The sequence below is a fragment of the Danio rerio genome, chromosome 14 (genome assembly GCF_049306965.1).
Source record: "Danio rerio strain Tuebingen ecotype United States chromosome 14, GRCz12tu, whole genome shotgun sequence".
In the NCBI taxonomy this organism is placed as follows: domain Eukaryota; kingdom Metazoa; phylum Chordata; class Actinopteri; order Cypriniformes; family Danionidae; genus Danio; species Danio rerio.
The window spans coordinates 28052562-28072275 of record NC_133189.1 but is presented as its reverse complement, the minus strand read 5'-3'; the positions used below and the strand labels follow the sequence as shown (position 1 = coordinate 28072275).

The 19714-nt window shown below is 35.7% G+C and overlaps 1 protein-coding gene across 1 annotated transcript in view; it reads left to right on the top strand.

The window, feature by feature from the left end:
• The first annotated feature begins 397 nt into the window (after positions 1-397).
• The window catches only part of nr3c1 (nuclear receptor subfamily 3, group C, member 1 (glucocorticoid receptor)), a 54209-nt gene continuing 34892 nt past the window's right edge, over positions 398-19714 (top strand). Inside the window, exons 1-2 of the mRNA NM_001020711.3 lie at positions 398-751; positions 2438-3546. Of these exons, the coding sequence (NP_001018547.2) occupies positions 2447-3546 (1100 nt within the window). The 5' untranslated portion in view covers positions 398-751; positions 2438-2446. The remainder of the gene's footprint in view (positions 752-2437; positions 3547-19714) is intronic.

Sequence of the window (19714 nt, the reverse complement as noted above, 5' to 3'; positions counted from 1 at the left end):
CAAAAAAGGGAAATTCTAACAAAGACAGTTTGGTTTTATGCATTCTGTCAAAATAATAAACACAAAGCAACAAAGTAATTGCAATTTGTTTGAAATATAAACCATAGTATAGCCATTTTTTACTTTTGATTTTCATAATGATCATTGATGCATGAACGAATAATCCTATTTCAAATTACAAATAAAAGTTTTTGAAAAACTTTCTAAATGTATGTACAAGGGAAATGCATAATAAAAGCAGAGAGAGAGAGAGAGAGAGAGAGAGAGAGAGAGAGAGAGAGAGAGAGAGAGAGAGAGAGAGGAGGCTGTGTGATTTGTTTTTATGGTGATATCACCGACTCAGACCCAGATCACACTCTCTCACCCAATGAAGTCACTGTAATAGGAAGCGAGATGCAATAACTCTGTACTGCCAATAGGTCGCACTGCATGTTGTAAACAGGGTCGCCGCGGACCTTTCTACTGTAATCTCCATTTTGAATGTTTTTATGGTTTAGGGTTTTGTGGCACGCCTCTTTTCTCATGGCCGAAAACGAGCAAATCGCCTGGATTACCCAGATGGTGTTATGAATTCGGACTAAAAACGCTGGACGCGATCTGAAGTGCAATCTACATTACGCAGTTTGCGATTTTTCTTGCTCGTCAGAAACGACCTCAGACTGCGGCGAAGGCTTTCATGTTGTTGCTAATCGCTCAGCAAAACAATGTCAGATGATGCAACAAATCAAAACAGGAACGTAAATATCAAAAGGTACGTATTCTCTTTCGACCTTAAAATCGACGTTTCCTGCTCCCCGTGCACTTGGAGACCAAAATCTGCATCGATGGCGTAAAAGTATTGCAACTAGTTTCAGATCGGTAACTGACGTTTGTAAACTGAACTCGCGACTTGTTTTTCTAGATTGCGGTTAAATGCTTAATAACGTGCTATTAGGGCGATTAATGTGCATTCGACTGTTGCGCAGTTACTGCAAGTTATTTATGGGTTCATGGTTTAAACGTGAAATGATTGATTCGTCTGTCTGCGGTGGATTAGCAGAGGGAGTGAGTAGGCCTCAGTGCGTGTCACCGATCCGCGCTCATGTTGGCTGCTGCTGCTATGCGCGTGAGCGTGCGAGGCGAGGGCGCGAGACTTGCTGCACATTTGTATTTTTATCCTTTTATTTGAATATTAATAGAGATATAAGATACATCAAAGCCTCGCATGTAGCATCGTATAACGATGTTTGAAAAAAAAAACTGTTGATAAGGGTGAAGACTATGCAATTTTATGAGGAGCTTATGAGAACAACTCCAGTATAAAGTGCGCAAGCTGTTTGCTGAACTACGTATATGTGACAAGAGTGGTTTTGCTTTTAATTTAATTCATTTAAACGCTAATAACTCGTTGCAAGTTAAAATTCATTCATCCCACATGACAAAATACTACAGTAAATTATAGTTAAAGTAATGGTGTTTTAATTATACTGTAGTAAATTGTATACAATATTGTATTATATTATCGTTAATACCTGTTAAAGCATACTGTATCACTCTTTACTGAACTAATAAATTGTAATAGATATAAACTGTAATAGGAATATAATTTTCACCATAGAATAATTCAAGTACTTTAGTATACTATAGTTCGAAAACACTTTAGTGTTTACTATAAATTCCTATAGTATTTTGTCATAGGGATAGTTGCAGTGTATGTGAAGCGAATGCAAAATAGTTCAACATGTCCCCATGTTAATTCATATTTTGTGCATTTGGCAAAATTTGATGTAGCTACAGGTTGTACTGCTTTGTAAAGTCAATGAATAGAGTATTAAAGTGAGAAACATTAGAAGTTTTTCTTATCCATTTTTCCATCCACCATTCATCTATCCTCTCTAAACGTATCTTTTGTATGGCATTTTTATTTGTTTATTTAAATACTGTAAAAGTTATACTACATTAAAATGAACTGTGGTTTTATTGAAGTAACCATATTTATGGGAGTTTTGATTACCGTTTGTATTCAGTAAGCACAGTTTTAGCACTAATACAACTGCTAACCTGGTTAGTGCAGCAAAACGGTTCATTTGTAGTTATGAAACTACAACAATTGTGTTTTTTTTCTGGAATAAAACTTTATTTTATGAATAAATGGAAAAGAATTATGAAAGAATTATGTCTTGGTTAAGGTTTTAGTACATCACATATCTGTAGAAATCTGTATTTTATAGCTGTGAGTGTGAATATTCAAATCTAGCAGAGAGAAAATAATCAAAAAACAAAACAGCCAGGATATGTTTAAATTTCCAAATAGTTTGCAGAGAGTCGGGTAGATGACCTGAGGGAAGGAACGTTAGTTTTAGTTTTTGCATTTTTGTCTGTCTTTATCTCTTTAATCATGTTTATTACTTTCGGTTAACTGTGTTTTTCAGCAATGTTGTGTTGTGTTTTACCACAGTAATGCAAAATGGATCAAGGAGGACTGGAGAATGGCAAAAAGCGAGATGAGCGTTTAAATACATTGGATTACAACAAACGAGCAACTGAGGGGATATTACCAAGAAGAATACAAAGCACCATGTCTGTGGCCCCTACATCTATGGTTCCTCAAGCCGGTCCAATGATGCAGCCAGTTTCTGGGGACATTCCCAATGGCCTGAGCAATTCGCCCACTCTGGAGGAGCACACCAGCTCGGTGTCCTCCATCTTTGGCGACGATTCCGAACTCAAACTGCTTGGGAAGGAGCAGAGGGCCCTGCAACAGCAGACCTTGGTCCCCTTCACTTTGGGTGACAGTCTTTCAGGTCTGGAGGCCAGCATTGCAGACCTTAACAACCCCTCTCCCTCAATGGATTCCCTGATTGGTGGAGTCGATCCCAATCTTTTCCCCTTAAAAACAGAGGACTTTTCTCCCATGATTAAAGGCGATATGGACCTTGACCAAGATTCCTTTGGACACATTGGGAAAGATGTTGATGTTGGCAATCATAAGCTCTTTAGTGACAACACTCTGGACCTCCTGCAGGACTTTGAGCTGGATGGATCGCCATCAGACTTCTACGTTGCTGACGATGCGTTTCTCTCCACCATAGGTGAAGATGCTCTCCTTTCAGAGCTGCCGACAAATTTAGACAGGGACTCGAAGGCTGCGGTTTCCGGGAGCAACACGCTCAATGGCACAGCTTCTTCCAGCCTCAGCACAGCCAACACCAGCATCTTGCCCAATATAAAGGTGGAGAAAGACTCTATAATCCAGCTGTGCACCCCAGGGGTCATCAAACAGGAGAACACCGGTGCGAGCTATTGTCAAGGAGGGCTCCACAGCACCCCCATTAACATATGCGGGGTCACCACTTCAAGCGGACAGAGCTTCCTCTTTGGGAACAGCTCGCCCACAGCTGTCGTCGGTCTGCAGAAAGATCAGAAGCCGGACTTTAACATGTACACCCCTCTGACCTCTTCAGGAGATGGTTGGAGCAGGAGCCAGGGCTTTGGGAATGTCAGTGGAATGCAGCAGAGGGCCAGTTTATGCTTTTCCAAAAACTTCTCAAGCAGCCCCTATTCCAGGTAAGCCATCAAGACCACCGAAATGGTCAATGCTTCTGGATAATAATGGTGAATGCGATGTTCGTGTAATGTTCAAATTGGGACTGGAAAAGATATGACTTAAAATCTTGTGTTTTTGCTTAGTTCTTAAATATTAAGTAACTTTTATTATAGTACAGTGATGAATATAGCATGCAAATATTTTTAAAATTAATATCATTACTTTAGAAATTACTTATTAAATGTTGGATTGGATGTCCTAAGCAACATTGTTGCAATTTATTAGTTTTTTTTTTCATTAAATTTCCATTTAAATTCTACAACAAGAACAACATCTAAACTGTTTTAGTATTATCTACAGTTGAAATAAGAATTATTAAATCCACTTTAAATTTATTTTCTTTTTAAAATATTTCCCAAATAATGTTTAACAGAGCAAGTAATTTTTCACAGTTTGTCTGATAGTTTTTGTTCTTCTGAAGAAAGTTTTATTTGTTTTATTTTGGCTAGAATAAAAGCAGTTTTTACTTTTTTAAATGCCATTTTAGCTCAAAATTATTATCTCTTTTAAGCAGTTTTTTTATAGTCTACAGAACAAACAATCATTATACTGTAACTTGCCTAATTACCCTAACCTGCTTAGTTAACTTAATTAACCTAGCTAAGCCTTTAAATGTCACTTTAAGCTGCATCGAAGTGTTTTGAAATGGATCTAGTCATATTTTATGTGCTGTCATCATAGCAACGATAAAATAAATCAGTTATCAGAAATGGGTTTTTAAAACCCATATTATGTTTGCATTTATTATATTTATATTATATTTAACATTTATTATGTTTAGAAATGTGCTGAAAAAATCTCTGTTAAACAAAAATTGGGGGAAAACATAGGGGCTAATTATTCTGACTTGAACTGTATATACTATTAATATTTCTGAATTAGCTTTTATATTGTATTGTTTATAAGTGGTATTCATGTTTTTCTCTCTTTAGTTGTTCTCTTGTAAATAGTACTTTTAGGTACTTTTAGAGGTTCATTTATTTTACTTTTACTTTTAGTTCAGCCTTGTCCAGTGGATAACTTGTAGTTAGTAGCACATTTTCAGTTTATTTTTATGAAATAGATTAGAAAAATATGTTCCAAACCAGTTTGGGTAATCTTTGTATTGTTCTATTGAATGCAAAATAAGATATTTTGCAAAATGTTGGAAACCTGTAACTATTGATTCCAATTAGTATTTGTTGTTCATACTATAGATGTCACTGGTTACACATTTCCAGCATTCTTCACAATATCCTCTTTTGTTTTCAATGAGAAAAAACTCAAACTGGTTTGGAAGAAAATGGCAGAATTTTCATTTTTGTATGAACTATCCCTTTCAGTTTTTTTTCCACTGTGAGTTTAATTAACAGATTTGTAATAGTTTTCAAAAGAAAAAAAGGAGAAACAATGCCAATATCCTGCAAATAAATCAAATTTGAGCAGCTTTGGCATTTAAAAATATTCAGTGTTGAGTAAGGAATGCGCGAAATAATATTTACAGCATGCATCTTCTTCTGGGAATTACAATGGCATGCACTTCCTTCAGTAAAGAGCAAAAAACCAAATTAAATCAGTTTTAAAGAACCTAAATTAGCATATACAATCATTTTTCTGCACAATCGTTAGTTTGTTGCAGCTCACAGTTTTAAACCCTTCACAATAATGCAATATCTGATACTGAACATTGGAAAATTCTCCTCTTCGCATTCATGTTCCATCATGTTTCCTGCTATCTCTCCTCACCTAGTCAAATCCAGACCTGTGCGAACAGAACACAAATTGCATGAAATGTGCTCAGAGGGCATGACAGTCGGGCAGATCTTCAGCGGAATTAATCTGTTAATTTGCCTCTTTTGTTCATTCCAAAAATATTACACATTTACAGTGAGACGAGGAAGTCTGAAGATTTCTGTACTTATGAAAGGTTATGCAAGTGACACACATAGCAGACCGATCTCCACTGTGCAGGACTCGGCAGCTCGACCCCAAACCTGCTTATCCAAAACTGCAGCAGGTTGATTACCGATGACATGACAAGCATACTGGCTTTGAGGAAGCGTCTGCATATCTGTCATGTGATCAGGGCCATTAGGGACACACCCACCTAGGCCTGCTTAGGCTCGAGGCTTAAAATAAACACGATTGTTTCTCTGATGTCACAGAGTCATCAAGTTCGAATCATGCGCAAGGGTATTATCGTTTCAGAAAGTTCTCGCTAATCAGAGCACACTGATAATAACCATATGGAATCTTAAAGTGAGCAAGAAATAAAAACAAAACCACATTTACTTTTTTCCTTGTCAGTTTGCACCACCTTAGAATTGACCTAGGGTTTTGTTTGGTGTCACTAAGGCTTTACAGGCCATTGTTTGTTTACCTAACAGTGCATCCGATAGGTGTTCAGAGGCTGATTTAAACTGTAGAGAGCAACATTGAGGTTCTGAATGTGAGATGAAATCCATGTCATTTCTTCATATGGAAAATTGCTTATATGCTAATGTTGTACATAAATTCAACATTATGAAAGAAGAATTGAGAGTTTCGTGCAGAACAACTACATTACCCAAGGTGCTGTGCTGAAAACTACACCAGAGAGCAAAGTGCTGCAAAATAAACCTTTAGCTCCGCCCACTCCATAAAGCATAGACTCTCCCTATGCATTTAAAATAATGTTATTCTTCTCATTGGTCGGCTTGTTTTGTGGCTTACGGTTTGTAAAAGACTTAGTTTTCAGGAAACCTGATAGATGATTTCTGTCCCTCACCATTCCCCTAGAGATTAAAAGACCCGTCCAAAAAAGGGTCATAAACGTGTCATACAAATAATAAGCCCAGCACTTCTTTTGAAGAGACTCAGCAGTTGTATGTGGTGACAGATTTATAATGTAATGCTGTAGTAAACACGGATGTTCAAATGCTTGAATGACAAAACCTGAGTGAGTAGTTTACTAGTAAAACAAGGGCATATTTATATGTAGCCAGTGCAAAAATATGGGTCTAACATAAATCAGTTTATGAATACTTGTATTCTGGTGTCACATTGCCATGTGCATTGGCCACACTAAAATCATACTAATTTTTGCATTTTTATCAACATCAGCAGTAGTGCTGCACGATATTGGAAAAAAATGATATTACAATATTTTATTTTTCTGCGATATATATTGTGATATGATTACAGTTTCACTAGATAGTTTGAATAGCACTAGTTTTCTAGGGAGTCAGGTACAGAAATTGAATAATCACAGTCAAAAAATGCTCTTCCTACTTTGATTTGTCTTGTTATTAGTTAAAATATGTGATATTTCTTTGATCTTAAATATCAATGTAAAATATTGTTTTGCTTTCAACTTAAGAAGAAATAAGCCAAAATTAAGAGTTTTACCTTAGAACTAGAATTGGACTAAAAACAAGACAAAACATTTTTTTTTTGGCATAAATTGTATAAATTCGGTACTTCATTAAATACAATTCTGTAACTCCTGACTAACTATAATTCATACTTAACATTGCATGTTTTGCGATGTGACTATTGCGAATGCACGCATTGCAATATCGATGCTGAAACAATATATTACGCAGCCCTAATCAGCAAGGTGTTGTTGATGTTACATTTTATAGTAAATTTTTATTAACGGAAAATGTGAAAATAAAATATTTTATACAAGAAACTCACACAAATGCAAATATGTTGCTTTGCCATCTAATTAATAAAACATCAGGCATTAAAATGACTACAAATAAAGCCTAATTGACCCAAAACAAACTGAAATCTAATAAAAATGTCAACCTTAATGAAATCGACTCAAATACCCTATTTAAAATATGAATAAATTTTAACTAAATCAGGGCTTTCCAAAATGGTTTCTGGAAGGCCACTGCCCTTACCAAAAATAGTACTCTATACTATATTTATGTAATGATTTATATGTTTAAGTATACTTCGTTTTTTAATATAATAACATCAGTGTACTATTAGTATACTGGTAAGTGTGCTACTAGAATACCACTTGGGACTAAATTGTAGGGCTGCGTGATTCTGACTAAAAGGAGAATCACAATTTTTTATAAAATAAAGAAATAAAGTCCACGATTTTCTTATGATTACGTAAAATAAAGGTTAAAATGAGTAGGCTATTATTATTGGCATTTCTCAAACATATGGTTAAACAATAATATTAGGCCCATGTGTAGGTTTACTGTTGGTTAAAATGCTAACTTTTGTATAGCCTTAGAATGGTTTAAACTTTAAACTTTGGTATGGTAAACTTTAAATATGTCCAGGTCGTTAATGCACAGTAAAATCATGGCATCAGAATACAACTATTCATAAATCTGAATTTGAATCATTATGTTTGAGAATTTTTTTTTTTTTTTTGCTCACAATCTGTCATTGACAACATTATTAGATTCCTTTTTTCACTAAAATATACATATACATAATGAGACATTTGTCATCAGATTTCCTCATGCATTATATTCAACGTTATATAGGCTAGTGTAGTTATACTGACACTGTTAAACATTTATTCTCATGCACACTTTTTGTTCACTATGAAAGTAAAAAAAAAACTCAAATGCTTGCCGTAATCTTAACTCCAAAATGCGATATGATCGTTTCAATGAGGTGCGCAGTTTTGGTTTCACTTTCACTGCTGAGTGCGGCTCATGTAATGGCTGCCATCACTCTGAAGAAAAACATACACAAATACATGCTAACCATACATCACGTGCGGCTCCCAAATGATCGCTCTGTTCAACAAACTGAACATATTTACAACTTTATTACCTTTTATTCACAGCCCATGCAGGTTCTGTTCACTTAAGTGGACATTGTTAAAAGGTGCACGCATCCTCTCTGTAGTAAAAATACAGCTCACTTGTGATTTCGCGCTTGCGAAAACACCATTACATTAAGACAGAAATGTCATTTGTAGTTAAATTATGCCTTTATAATTACAGTACTCTGTGTGACTCTTTTAACAACATTTGGAGGTGTCCATTTTGCTGAGCAAAGTATATAAAACAATGTGAAGACTTGTGCGACCTACTTTATGGTTTTTACAAACTTGAAAATATAATTGGCTAAATCATAGAGATGCTGGATTAAGATCGTGTGGGGTGTCGAATCGAGATCTCAATTGTTTTTCTATTAATTGTGCAGCCCTACTAAATTGGCTATCTTTTTTACACTATAAGTGTAACAGTAGTAACCTTAGGTGCAGTCAACAGTTAAGATCCATTTGTACTGCAAGTGAACCGATCAGTACACTAGTAGCTTACCTCTGTAATTCTTTAAGTAATTAGTTTGTGAATTTTTTAGAATTCCCAGAATTTGGGTTCTTCGTTTATGCCATTCAGGTGCACAGATGGTGAAGAACACACACACACAACACACACACACCTCACCAGCATTTTCTACTGCTACTTAATAGAAAAGGTTTTCTACTGGGACTCAAACCTGCAACCTTTGGATTGCAAGTCTGACTAGTTAACCAAAAAGACCACAACAAGATGTCTGACATATGTACTCTTAGTTAATGAGTAGTTTTGCTATGTTATACTGCAAGCGCTCTGTTAGTGCACTCATTTAACTAGTAGTTTATACTTCAATAAATATAAAAGTTATACTTCAAGTGTAGTTGGCATATTGGTGTTTGACTAAGCTGGAGTTATTACTGAGCATATTTATACTCAGAAAAATTCATCTCTGAAACCGAGAAGTATGCAATATTATGTGAAAAATATTAAATCGGGGTATAAACAAAGCAAAAACAGAGACAAAGCAAGTATAATTATTAGAATATGTAATTATACTTTTAAATGAACATGTATAGGCCAAATAAACTCAGCTTTTTCTTTCTAGTACAAGTCAAGTACACTTAAGTATATTTCTGAGAAGTACCAAAATTAGCGTCAGAAAAATACATTGGAAATATATGTTCTTATAGTTTAAACAAGAAGTGAACAGTATATACTAATAGCACACTATAATAAAGTTTGTTTTCAAGTGCTGCAGGGATTAGGCTCCAAGTACCCTAATTAAACAACGAAACAGCTAATGAAGCTCTCTGGACTGACTGGTCGGACACCCTTGAGATAACGATTATACAAAAACAAGACGGGTGTAATTCTCTGCATCATTTTCATGTGGAGTTTACCTCCAACACACCAGTTAGAGGTTTGATCCTGAAAAGCTTGATCAGCAGGTTCAGATGTTTTTAATCATTACTGGCTTTAAAATCTGCTGGATTAAGACTGGAAACCCTTGGGTTACACCAAATAGCAAAACAACTTTATATTTGCAAAATAACCACTAAAGTTCACGTCGACTACAAATTCCTTCCAACTTTAGTGCTGTGACACATTTCTGCCTGAAATTAATATTGAATTCAGGGAGGATTTTATGAGTGCTCCTGTTTGTTATCTTTCAATTGAAGCAAACAAAACAACAGTTGTTAAGGATATTTTATCTAATCTGTCCTACTGACATCATCAGAAACAGAACATTTTCCACATTTTGATTCAAGATACTAAGCAGTGTTGCCAGTTTGTGGATTTTGCATCCAAATAGTATGACTTTCTCGTTGTTCCTGTAACTTTTATTCATGTTTTCCTACAATGAGCTATTTTGGTTATATTTAACTATATTCGACAAATTACGTTGTGTGATTAAACAAACAAAAAAAAATGCAGACTTTCTGTCATTTGTTTTCTCTGTTCCTTCTATCACGATGGTCTCAATTCCTGCAGGGCTGCAGCTCTGCATAGATTAGCTCCAACCACCTCCAAATCACACCTGCTTAAAGTGGAAGGGAAGCACTCAGTCAAGTTTACATTATTCTTTAAATTAGTTTACACTTTAATGAAAATATATTTAACAAATTAGGTTAATGTAACCATTTAGAAGCAACCGGCATGTTTTACTATAGCTTTTAGACTTTAGACCATCTTGGAATATTGCGGTGTCTGACATCACTGGGTTGGTTCTTTTCCCTCAGCTGAACAGATACAGTGAAAGTAATGGACTGAACATGGAGACTGCAAAGTCTAATTGAGTGCTTCACTTCCACTTTAACAGTCCATAGTAGTCTTAAAGTCCTTGATTAGTTGGATCAGCTGTGTTTGATTCACAGCTGCAATTTTAACCTTGCCTTGCCTTTGATTAGGGTTGGATCAAAACTGTGCAGAGCTACGGCATGCAAGGAATCTAATTTGAGACCTATGATATTTCATAAATCAGTGAAGCTGAAATGACTGCACAGCCATTAATGTACAAAGCTTCCTACACATAGACTTTGTTTGGGCGGGCCGCCCAGATATATTAATAGTCGCCCAAGTATATTTGGTGGTGACACATGAATAACACTTTTGTTATCATCCTTTTACACTATTTATGTATCCGCATAAGAAAGCCAAACATTTGCAATCGATTAACCAGGGGAAAATCTTCTCTCGCTCTACACCTTTCCTACTGCTGGTTCTGTGTGTGCGCAATCTGTCACTCACTCAGACGCGCCTTTTCCGCCAAAATGCGCCTGAACGTAGTTTCTGAAATAAAATCTCCAAAAATGTCCGGGATTCGAGTATTACTTTTGCTTTCTAAAGTTACCTTTATTTGTCTGCGTTTTTGCATCACTTTTTTGCAACTGACTGTGTATGCACAGCTGAGAGAGAAACATTAAACGATTAATCATTTAATAAACAACTCAGTCAAACTTTGCTATACTGGGAGAGAACAAAATGACATCTATAATGGCTGCAAAATATTTGTTAGAATTGGCTAATCAACTTATTTGACTACATTTAAATAATCTACACTTTTTATTCTAGTAACTATTATAATTTTTAACAAAAATGTCTATTTTTTTATTCATTTTTTCTGATATTTATTTTTCATTTGTTGTATAATTTATTAATTTAATGATGTTAATAAATCACATACTTTATACATATCTAAAAGGCTTTGGCAATACTGTAAATGTCAAGCCAATAAAGGAACTTCAGAGAGAGAGAAAGAGGGAGAGCACTCTTTACTTATCAGTGGGTGCACATGGCTCCTAAATACCATAAAAGTAAGAGAATTAGTTGAGTTCTTTCATTTCAACAGCCTTAAAAAAAAAAAACTTTAACCCATTAAAAAGAAAAGGTGTCATAATAAATACAAATATAGTTTAAAAATCACATTATTTTTTATTTGTCACATATAGTTTACCATTCATGTGCTGTGGGTAAAAGATGTGTTTCAATCTGGCTACCCCCGCAAGTATATTTCAAACCTGTGGGAAGCACTTAAATGTATGTTAGGGGTTGCACAGACTAGTGGACTGGTCAACTTCAATGCTCTGCTATGTATAATGCTTTTTAATTGATGTTAACTAGTCGTGCTGCACAGATCACATGGTTTTTGACTTGATCTACAAGTCAATCTACAAGTCTTGATCCACATTTACAGGCAAAGGTAGGTTCACCTAATGAAACTGTGCTTGAATTCAATCATTTATTTATTTATTTATTTTCCTTCGGCTTAGTCCCTTTATTTATCAAGGGTCACCAGAGCGGAATGAACCGCCAACTTATCCAGCATACGTTTTACACAGCAGATGCCCTTGCAGCTGCAACCCAAAACTGGGAAACAGTCATACACTAGAGCAGACGCTAGCCCATTGCATTCATACAACACTGAAAAAGTAATGTAATTGGCTGTTGTCCTCTGCGAAGTGTAGACGATGACATGCTTTGTGATTGAACCATGAAACCAGCAGAAACCAAGAAGCGCGTAGTCACGTGGGTGTGGCAAACTTCATAGCATGTGTACCAAGATAGTAACCATGAAAAGGACTGAATTGAGCAAGATCTGAGCAGCTTTCTGGTCCACACTGTGATAGCATGCATTTGAGCAGGACTCTGACAATGTATGCTATAGATTAACTTGCCATGAATTGATGTTCTTTGTGCTGACGACGTATACATTACTTTTGCTCTAAAATTTCCGTTATTGCAACATTTTTAGTAGAACTTTGTGATCAATGCTTTGACTGCAATTATTTAGCACTAAAACTAGCCCCTGCTAATGTTGCGTTCTTAACTGAATGATAGTGTTGACAATGCATTTGTTTTGTACAAAATTTAGTCATTATCAATGCTTCATTGTTTTTGGAATGTTTTCTGAGCTGTCAAATAACATGTGAATATTTTTTTCTGCAAACAAATCACAAATTGTGGCATGTTGCAAAATGCAGCTTTGAAACGCTTGAGTTGTCCATGTTTCCAGCCTGATTTTATGAGGAAAATTAACTATTGTACGTTTTATCAGTTCAGTGGCTAATACGTATAAATTCCTACGAGTTCAGTTGTTCATGAATGTATGATATTTAAAAGGAGGCGTGGCACCCAACCTCACCCCAAAACCCAACCATCATTGGGGATAAGCAAATCATACTAAATTGTATATATGAGAACATACAAATTAGCCACTAAATTAAAAAGTTACTAATTGCCGTGAGATAGTGTTTATGTATCTGTGTTTGCACTGTTATGTGAACCAATAACTGTCATGGCCAATTACAGTCATTTCTGTTGAGCAGGTAAACACAATGGCCAATCAGCGATGTTTAATTACAAGCTCTACAGCGCTGAATTGTTAGTGGGAAATGGACGTTTTTTAAATTACAGTATTGATTGGTACCGAACGCGATACAACAACCTTAGTTCTGATCTATAAAATGAAATTCTGATAAGCATAGTTTATTATTAGGTTATTTATAGGCTATATTTGTAAATACAGCTGATGTAAAAACATTTTTAATGTGTAAGATTTATTTAGACCACTGCAACCAAATACTGTTTTCATTGTCCCCGAATGTGTGTGTTTATTTAACTGTTAATGTTATTCTAATTTAGGTGATTGACTGCTTGCATAACGATGTGGATGATGTAACGTTACCGTTAGTAGCTAGCCAGTCAAAAACTCTTCATTAATTTTCATTGCAGTTAATGCACTTTTGAAAGATATTTTCAATTAGCCAGATTACTTGTGTTTCCACTTATACAAGAAAAGAACTTGTTGTATTTGTTGCATCGGACAATGTCGCTGTCCACTTGGGAAATGCAACCCATGTGGTTCACTCCACAAGCTTACGAGCTGTGTGTGTGCGCGTGACTCTGTCACAAGCTGTGTTAACACTTAGTGCTAGCCTCCTCTAAGTGTTCGCGCACAGCCGAGAACTGTGAAGGCTTTTATATTGACTCGCTTGCCGGAAACACAAACATTTTTTATTTGAGATTGCTAACTCTGAAGACGAATATCAAATATCGCAAATTAGAAAAGGTTGGTCAGTTAAATTATTCCACTGTAAGTTATGTTCATTCAGCAATAATTCTCCAGTACCAATAGCAGAACCGTTAACATCAGAGCTTATCGATACTTCAGTCTTTTATAATGTAGCTCCGAAACAGATCAAGTACCGAGTTTCGGTACCCATCCCTACCCCCTACTCTTTTAAAGAGCCCTATATCAAACACAGAATAATCTCAGAGTTACTCTCTATATATTTTTTTATATTTAAAATTTAAAAAGCTCAAACCGTCAGCAAATGAAACTACTCTCAGAAGCTTGTGACTGCAGCAACTCAAATCCTCTGACGGCAACAGGTGGTCAAACATTAGCCTTACTAAAACCATGAGCGTCTCAAGGCAACTTTTCCACTCAACTTCCTGAAACTTTTTCTATTAGTTTAGAAAACTGTGCACAATCACATCTTCGGCTCCTTCCTGCGTTTTAGTACAATCTTTAATCGACAAAGCAGCATGAAGCAGAAACAGAGGACAAGGTGTGTGTTTATGAATAGATTGTTATAATATCTGCATCTGTGCAGGTCTGTCAGTACATACTTGACAAAATGTCATGGCGAGCAATCATTTTCTCATTTGTAGTTTTTGTTGCCTTCACACACCTCATCATTCCTCAGCTTTTTCTCTCCAACAAAATGTAGCCCTTAACACATACTTTATATAATGACTGCTTTGTTTTATTAATTGAGAAATTTAGACACAAATAATTGCAGTGTATGTGGCATTACTATTACCGAAGCATACTGTTGGACAGACAGCACTCAAATAAATGCTGTTTTACTGGACCAGACTCATTGACAGAGACAGAAATATCATAAGCAGCTAATTATTAAATGTTGTTTTGTAACAACCCAAATTGTTAAATATTTTTTAGACTCAGAAGAAGGGTTTTTATTTATTTATTTAAAAAAATAATTTAATTTAGAGACATGAAATTGTTTACTTTTTTACTTTTAAAAGTACCAATTTAACACCGGTATCAAAAAAACAACAACAACAACAACCAACACTAAATTCTAGTCTATAGGTACTCAAGATTATTGATATTGGTTAAAGTGAGCATAAAACATGCCCTATAACAACTTTAAGTAAGCTTAAATGGCTTTTCATGATAAACATATACCAACACTTGCACTGAAATGTTCTTCTGTTTATTAACAGTTTACTTCAAGAATAGTAGTGTGCATAAACCAAGTTAAAAGTGTCAGTTTTGATTTAGGGAGGATTTTAGGATACGCTGAAAAGCTCTGAAGAATAAGCTTGACCTACAGCCTCCATAGCCTTGTTCATGGCCTCCTGGCCTAAATTCTTGGTGTGCAAAGGCCCCAATATATTCATAGATTCTTCATTTAGGTTGTGTGTATTCACTGGAGCGTTTTTTGTGTGTGTGCTGCAGAAACGCGAGCGCTGTTCAAAAATCACTCAGCTGTGGATGTTTTTGGAGAGTAGTCTTATGTAGTTGCTTACAAGTTGTTGTGGTGGAGAGAATTGCGTGGTAGAGTCCTGCCCTTTCTACACTGTGATTTGATGGCTAGCTTAAAATTGACACTAGGGTTGTGCGATTAATCGAATCGCAATCACCATTTGAAAAGTTGCGATTAGCTAATCGCAATAGGCTACGATATGAAATATATATGTATTATTTAATTTCCCCCATCCAGAGCAAATGCGTGACTGCCATCTGTGTGTGACAGTCTTACTAGCCAGTTGAGTGAGCACACTTTCGTTCTGCCCAATTAGAATTGCACAACTGAAATATGCGGAAAGCCCACAATAAAACAAACAAATAGGAAAGTGAGAAAGGAAAGTGGGATGAAGGCGTCTGCCGCTTCAGAAGCATTAATAGACAAATTCATATCAAAGAAAAACAGGACATCTGTAACATGAGAATATTTTGATTTCAAAGTCAGAGAAACCAAACAAAAACCATTCATTTGTAAGAGCTGTTGCAGAATTGTTGCCACAGCACGAGGAAATACAACAACCAAGAACCTAAAAAAGCACCACAGGCTATATGAGAAGTGTCTTGCTTAAAGTAAACTAAAAGTATTGCCAGTGAGACTCAATTTAGTAGCTAGCAACAGCAAAGTACAATTTCAGAGTTGTTTGCAGCTGTTGCATCATATGAAAAAACATCACAAAGGCTTCAGGAGATAGCTAAAGCGATAACTCACTACTGTTTGCTCTAGAGAAAAATTTGTTTCATTTCCGAATACTTATAAACAAATAAAAGTTGAAGTTAATATTTTTTAGTTCATTTTTTTAACTAACACTTGAGAAGAAGAAAAAGCTACGATGCAGAATATTGAGCGGAAGCTTAACTATAAAATGAAATCGCAATATCTTTTACAAAAATTGCAATTAGATGTTTTCCATGAATCGCACAGCCCTAATTGATGCTGAAGGGTGCTGCATTTTCAACTTGAAGTGCCTGGAGAAAAGCAGAGCGCTCAGTGCTGACCGTAAAATGCTCGCAACACTGCAGGCGCAAAAAAAAAAAAACCTAAAAAAAAAAGCGCAACTTTGTCATTGACAACAACAGGAAATAAAAGCTCAGCTTGACAAAAAATGCTTCAGTGAACACGCAGCCTTTGGGGTTAAAAAAAGGTTTGCATAACCCAAATAACAGTAAGCTTTTAGCAAACGTCACAAAGCCGCTGAGAACGATGCACACTTACCAGTTACGTAATCACAAAGAGCCATTGGTAGTTCAATATGATTCACAAGCCATATAAAGAAAATCTCCCTTTCTTAAAACTCCTAAAATTAAATTCAAACTTCATTCTGGTCTTGTTTTTGTTAGAAACGACAACCAGTTTATTGTGATTTTCTTTGAAGGAAATCTGGGATCGTAAAACCCAATTCAACACACTCCAGTAAATTCCTAATGGATAAACCAATCGCCTCCCCAATCCCCAGTTTTTTCTCATTGTACATCCTGTTTCACTTAGTACTCAGATACTTGCCACAGGGAATTAAAATAGGCACAGTTTCACCTTATGCATTTAATCTGCTATTTGTCAGATAAAATCTGTCCACTGACCCACAACATTATCAGATGTTTTATGAAAAATGTAGCGATAACTTAAAAGTGTACTATAAAAATCATTGAAATAACTGGCTATTCTGAATACAAAAGACGGTCAGTTAATGGTTCAGTCACAAAGAGCAGGAACAGATGGTGAAACACGAGAGGTTTCATCTTTAATTTACATGTGGGCTCAATTATCAGGCCTTTGTGGTCTGCAGGTTTTTGAGTGGGAGTTAGGGTTGTTTGCGACTGCGTCCCAACCTGCGTGACATTTAGTGGCTTGTAGCCAGCTTAGACAGGAGCTGTCTTTCTCGCTCTCTTTGTTTATCTGTCTGTCTCTCACTTCTCTCTCTCTCTCTCTCGTGTGCACGCTATGCGGCAAACATGGCTGGTATCAAGTCTGTGGCGCCTCTTTTCTCACGCAACCAAAACTAGTTCACACCCCTTTTGTTTTGCGTCTCTTTTTTTTTTGTTGTTGTTGGTCTTCTCTCTCCTCTCTTATGTGACTGACTCTTTACCATGAATGACTATCTAATTGCGCCAAACCCTTTGATTTGTAGTGACTCAGACATTCTTCCTGAAAGCTTTGCTCAAATCGTTCTTGGCTTTTATGAGTCAACATGGAAGGCAGCTGTGAATAAGTAGCTTGTTTTCTTTTTCTCCTCCTAGTCTTTCTCTCTTCTCCTCCCTCCAGCACACACCCACCAAATATTTTTAACTCTGCATAACCAGCTCCACAATGAAGACCTTTTGACTAGTGAAAATATAGGTTTTCTGAAGAAAAAAAGCCTCAGGAGCTGATCTTAGGAATGCACAGAGACCGTCACATTGCTCTGCGAACACTGTAAATACTTTATAAAAACAGGCTCTGTGCATTACTTTAGTGGCATTTCATTAAAGTGCTTTACATTGAACTGTTATTACCATGACAGTTTTTTTGCTTCCTGTGGCCAGATGCAGTTTGTTTGAAGGGCACTTGTAGCTAAACATAGAAGGTCCAGACAGAGGGAGATTTATGTGTTCTTGGCTCTTCTAACTCACACTTCACAACAAATGTCATTATAAAAATAACAGATTTAACATTTTACAGGCCGCTTTTGTCACTCTATGCTCATTGTTTTTATTCATTTATTATTATTTTTTTTAGTAAATATGGAATGATCCTTTTTAATAATGTTAAATAATAAATTATTCATAAAATATTTTAATTTTTAGATATTGATGTTGTTCATTTGAATGCATAAAATGAATAATGTGAAAGATGATGGTAAAGACTTTTAAATGTTACCAAAAACTGGAAATTTCCATTCATCCAAGTAGGGTTGCATGGTTTACTGGTACTGTGTAGGGTTGGGCGATATGGGCAAAAATGAAGAAAAAAAAAATAATAATAAAATGGTTACTTGAGAGTTAAAGCCTTTATTAAAACTTTATTAAACAGTTTTTAAGCAAAACATAATTCAAACGGGAATTTCCCTCCCTGTTTACAAAAAAAAAACAGCTGCACAAAAATAACAGCTGCACAAAATCTTTGATAAATAAAATACAGTATATCTATTTCTCTTGCTTAACACTATAAGCTGCACAACATTTCAAATTATAAACTAAGTCTTTGATAAATAAATACAGTACAGGCCAGGGTTTTTTCTTGCTTGACACTATACACACAACACTATTGTGCTGTTGTGCAAATAACAAAGTAAACAGAACCATAAAAAACGTAGCTACATTGTCAGAGCAAAAAAGGACCACTCTTAAATAAGAACCCAACAAAAAATATTGTTGGATAGAAAAGAATCACATTGAATGCAAATATGAAACACATATGATCTTATGTCACAATTACAGTGTTGTTATAAGTAATCCTGGATACCACAGTTGTGTGATTTATAAACAACAATTAAATCAGCTGTATGTGTTTTTTTTTAGTTACACTTTTACATGTATGTATTGTGCACAATTATTAAACAGTGCACATATCCAGGATATCTAAAGATAAGGCTTTCACTCCGTGTAAAAAAAATTCTACACTTCTTCTTTTCTTTTCTTTTCTTTTGACTAAACTTGTTTTACTAAATATTGAATAAGGAGATGGAAACGAATAGACTATAGAAATGAAAAGTAACTAAATTGTTTCAGAGTACTGTGATGAAATGCTGGTTAAGTATATAACTGTAAACAGTCATTATAACGGACCAGAATGCAGGGCTAAATGTTTTAAAAATGTTTTATACCATAAATGTAAAGAAGAGACCGTCATGTAATAAATACTGAACTTATAATCAGTGAACATGAGGTGGTTTCACTTTTAAAATACAGTATTTCGTCCCATCTTGACATTTTTATTTCTTTTGAACACATTCAGGTGCTGCTTGTCAATTTGACAAGGTTTTTGTGTTCGTTCTTGCTGTCAATTGCGGAAGAAGTGATCGATAAACTGTGACAGCTGCAGGCACTGTGTGACGCGCGTGCACGCGAGGGGGAGTCAGATTTATCCCGGAGTCAGGTTTCGATACAAAACTTTTTGTCTGACTCATGGAGAGAATCATCCGTTTGCGTATGCACTTATTTATGCAAGTGAAGCTTGCGTGCTACCTTGCAGTGGTCTGTTCCACGCAGAATGTAAACGTGTGGCCTCAAACCATATCGATATGAACTAGGGGTGTCACAACTTCGATTTTTAATTGAAATCGATCGAAATTTATGCTCAATTTCAATTATTGAATCAAAAAATAGAATCATCGATGCTGCCACGCCCACATG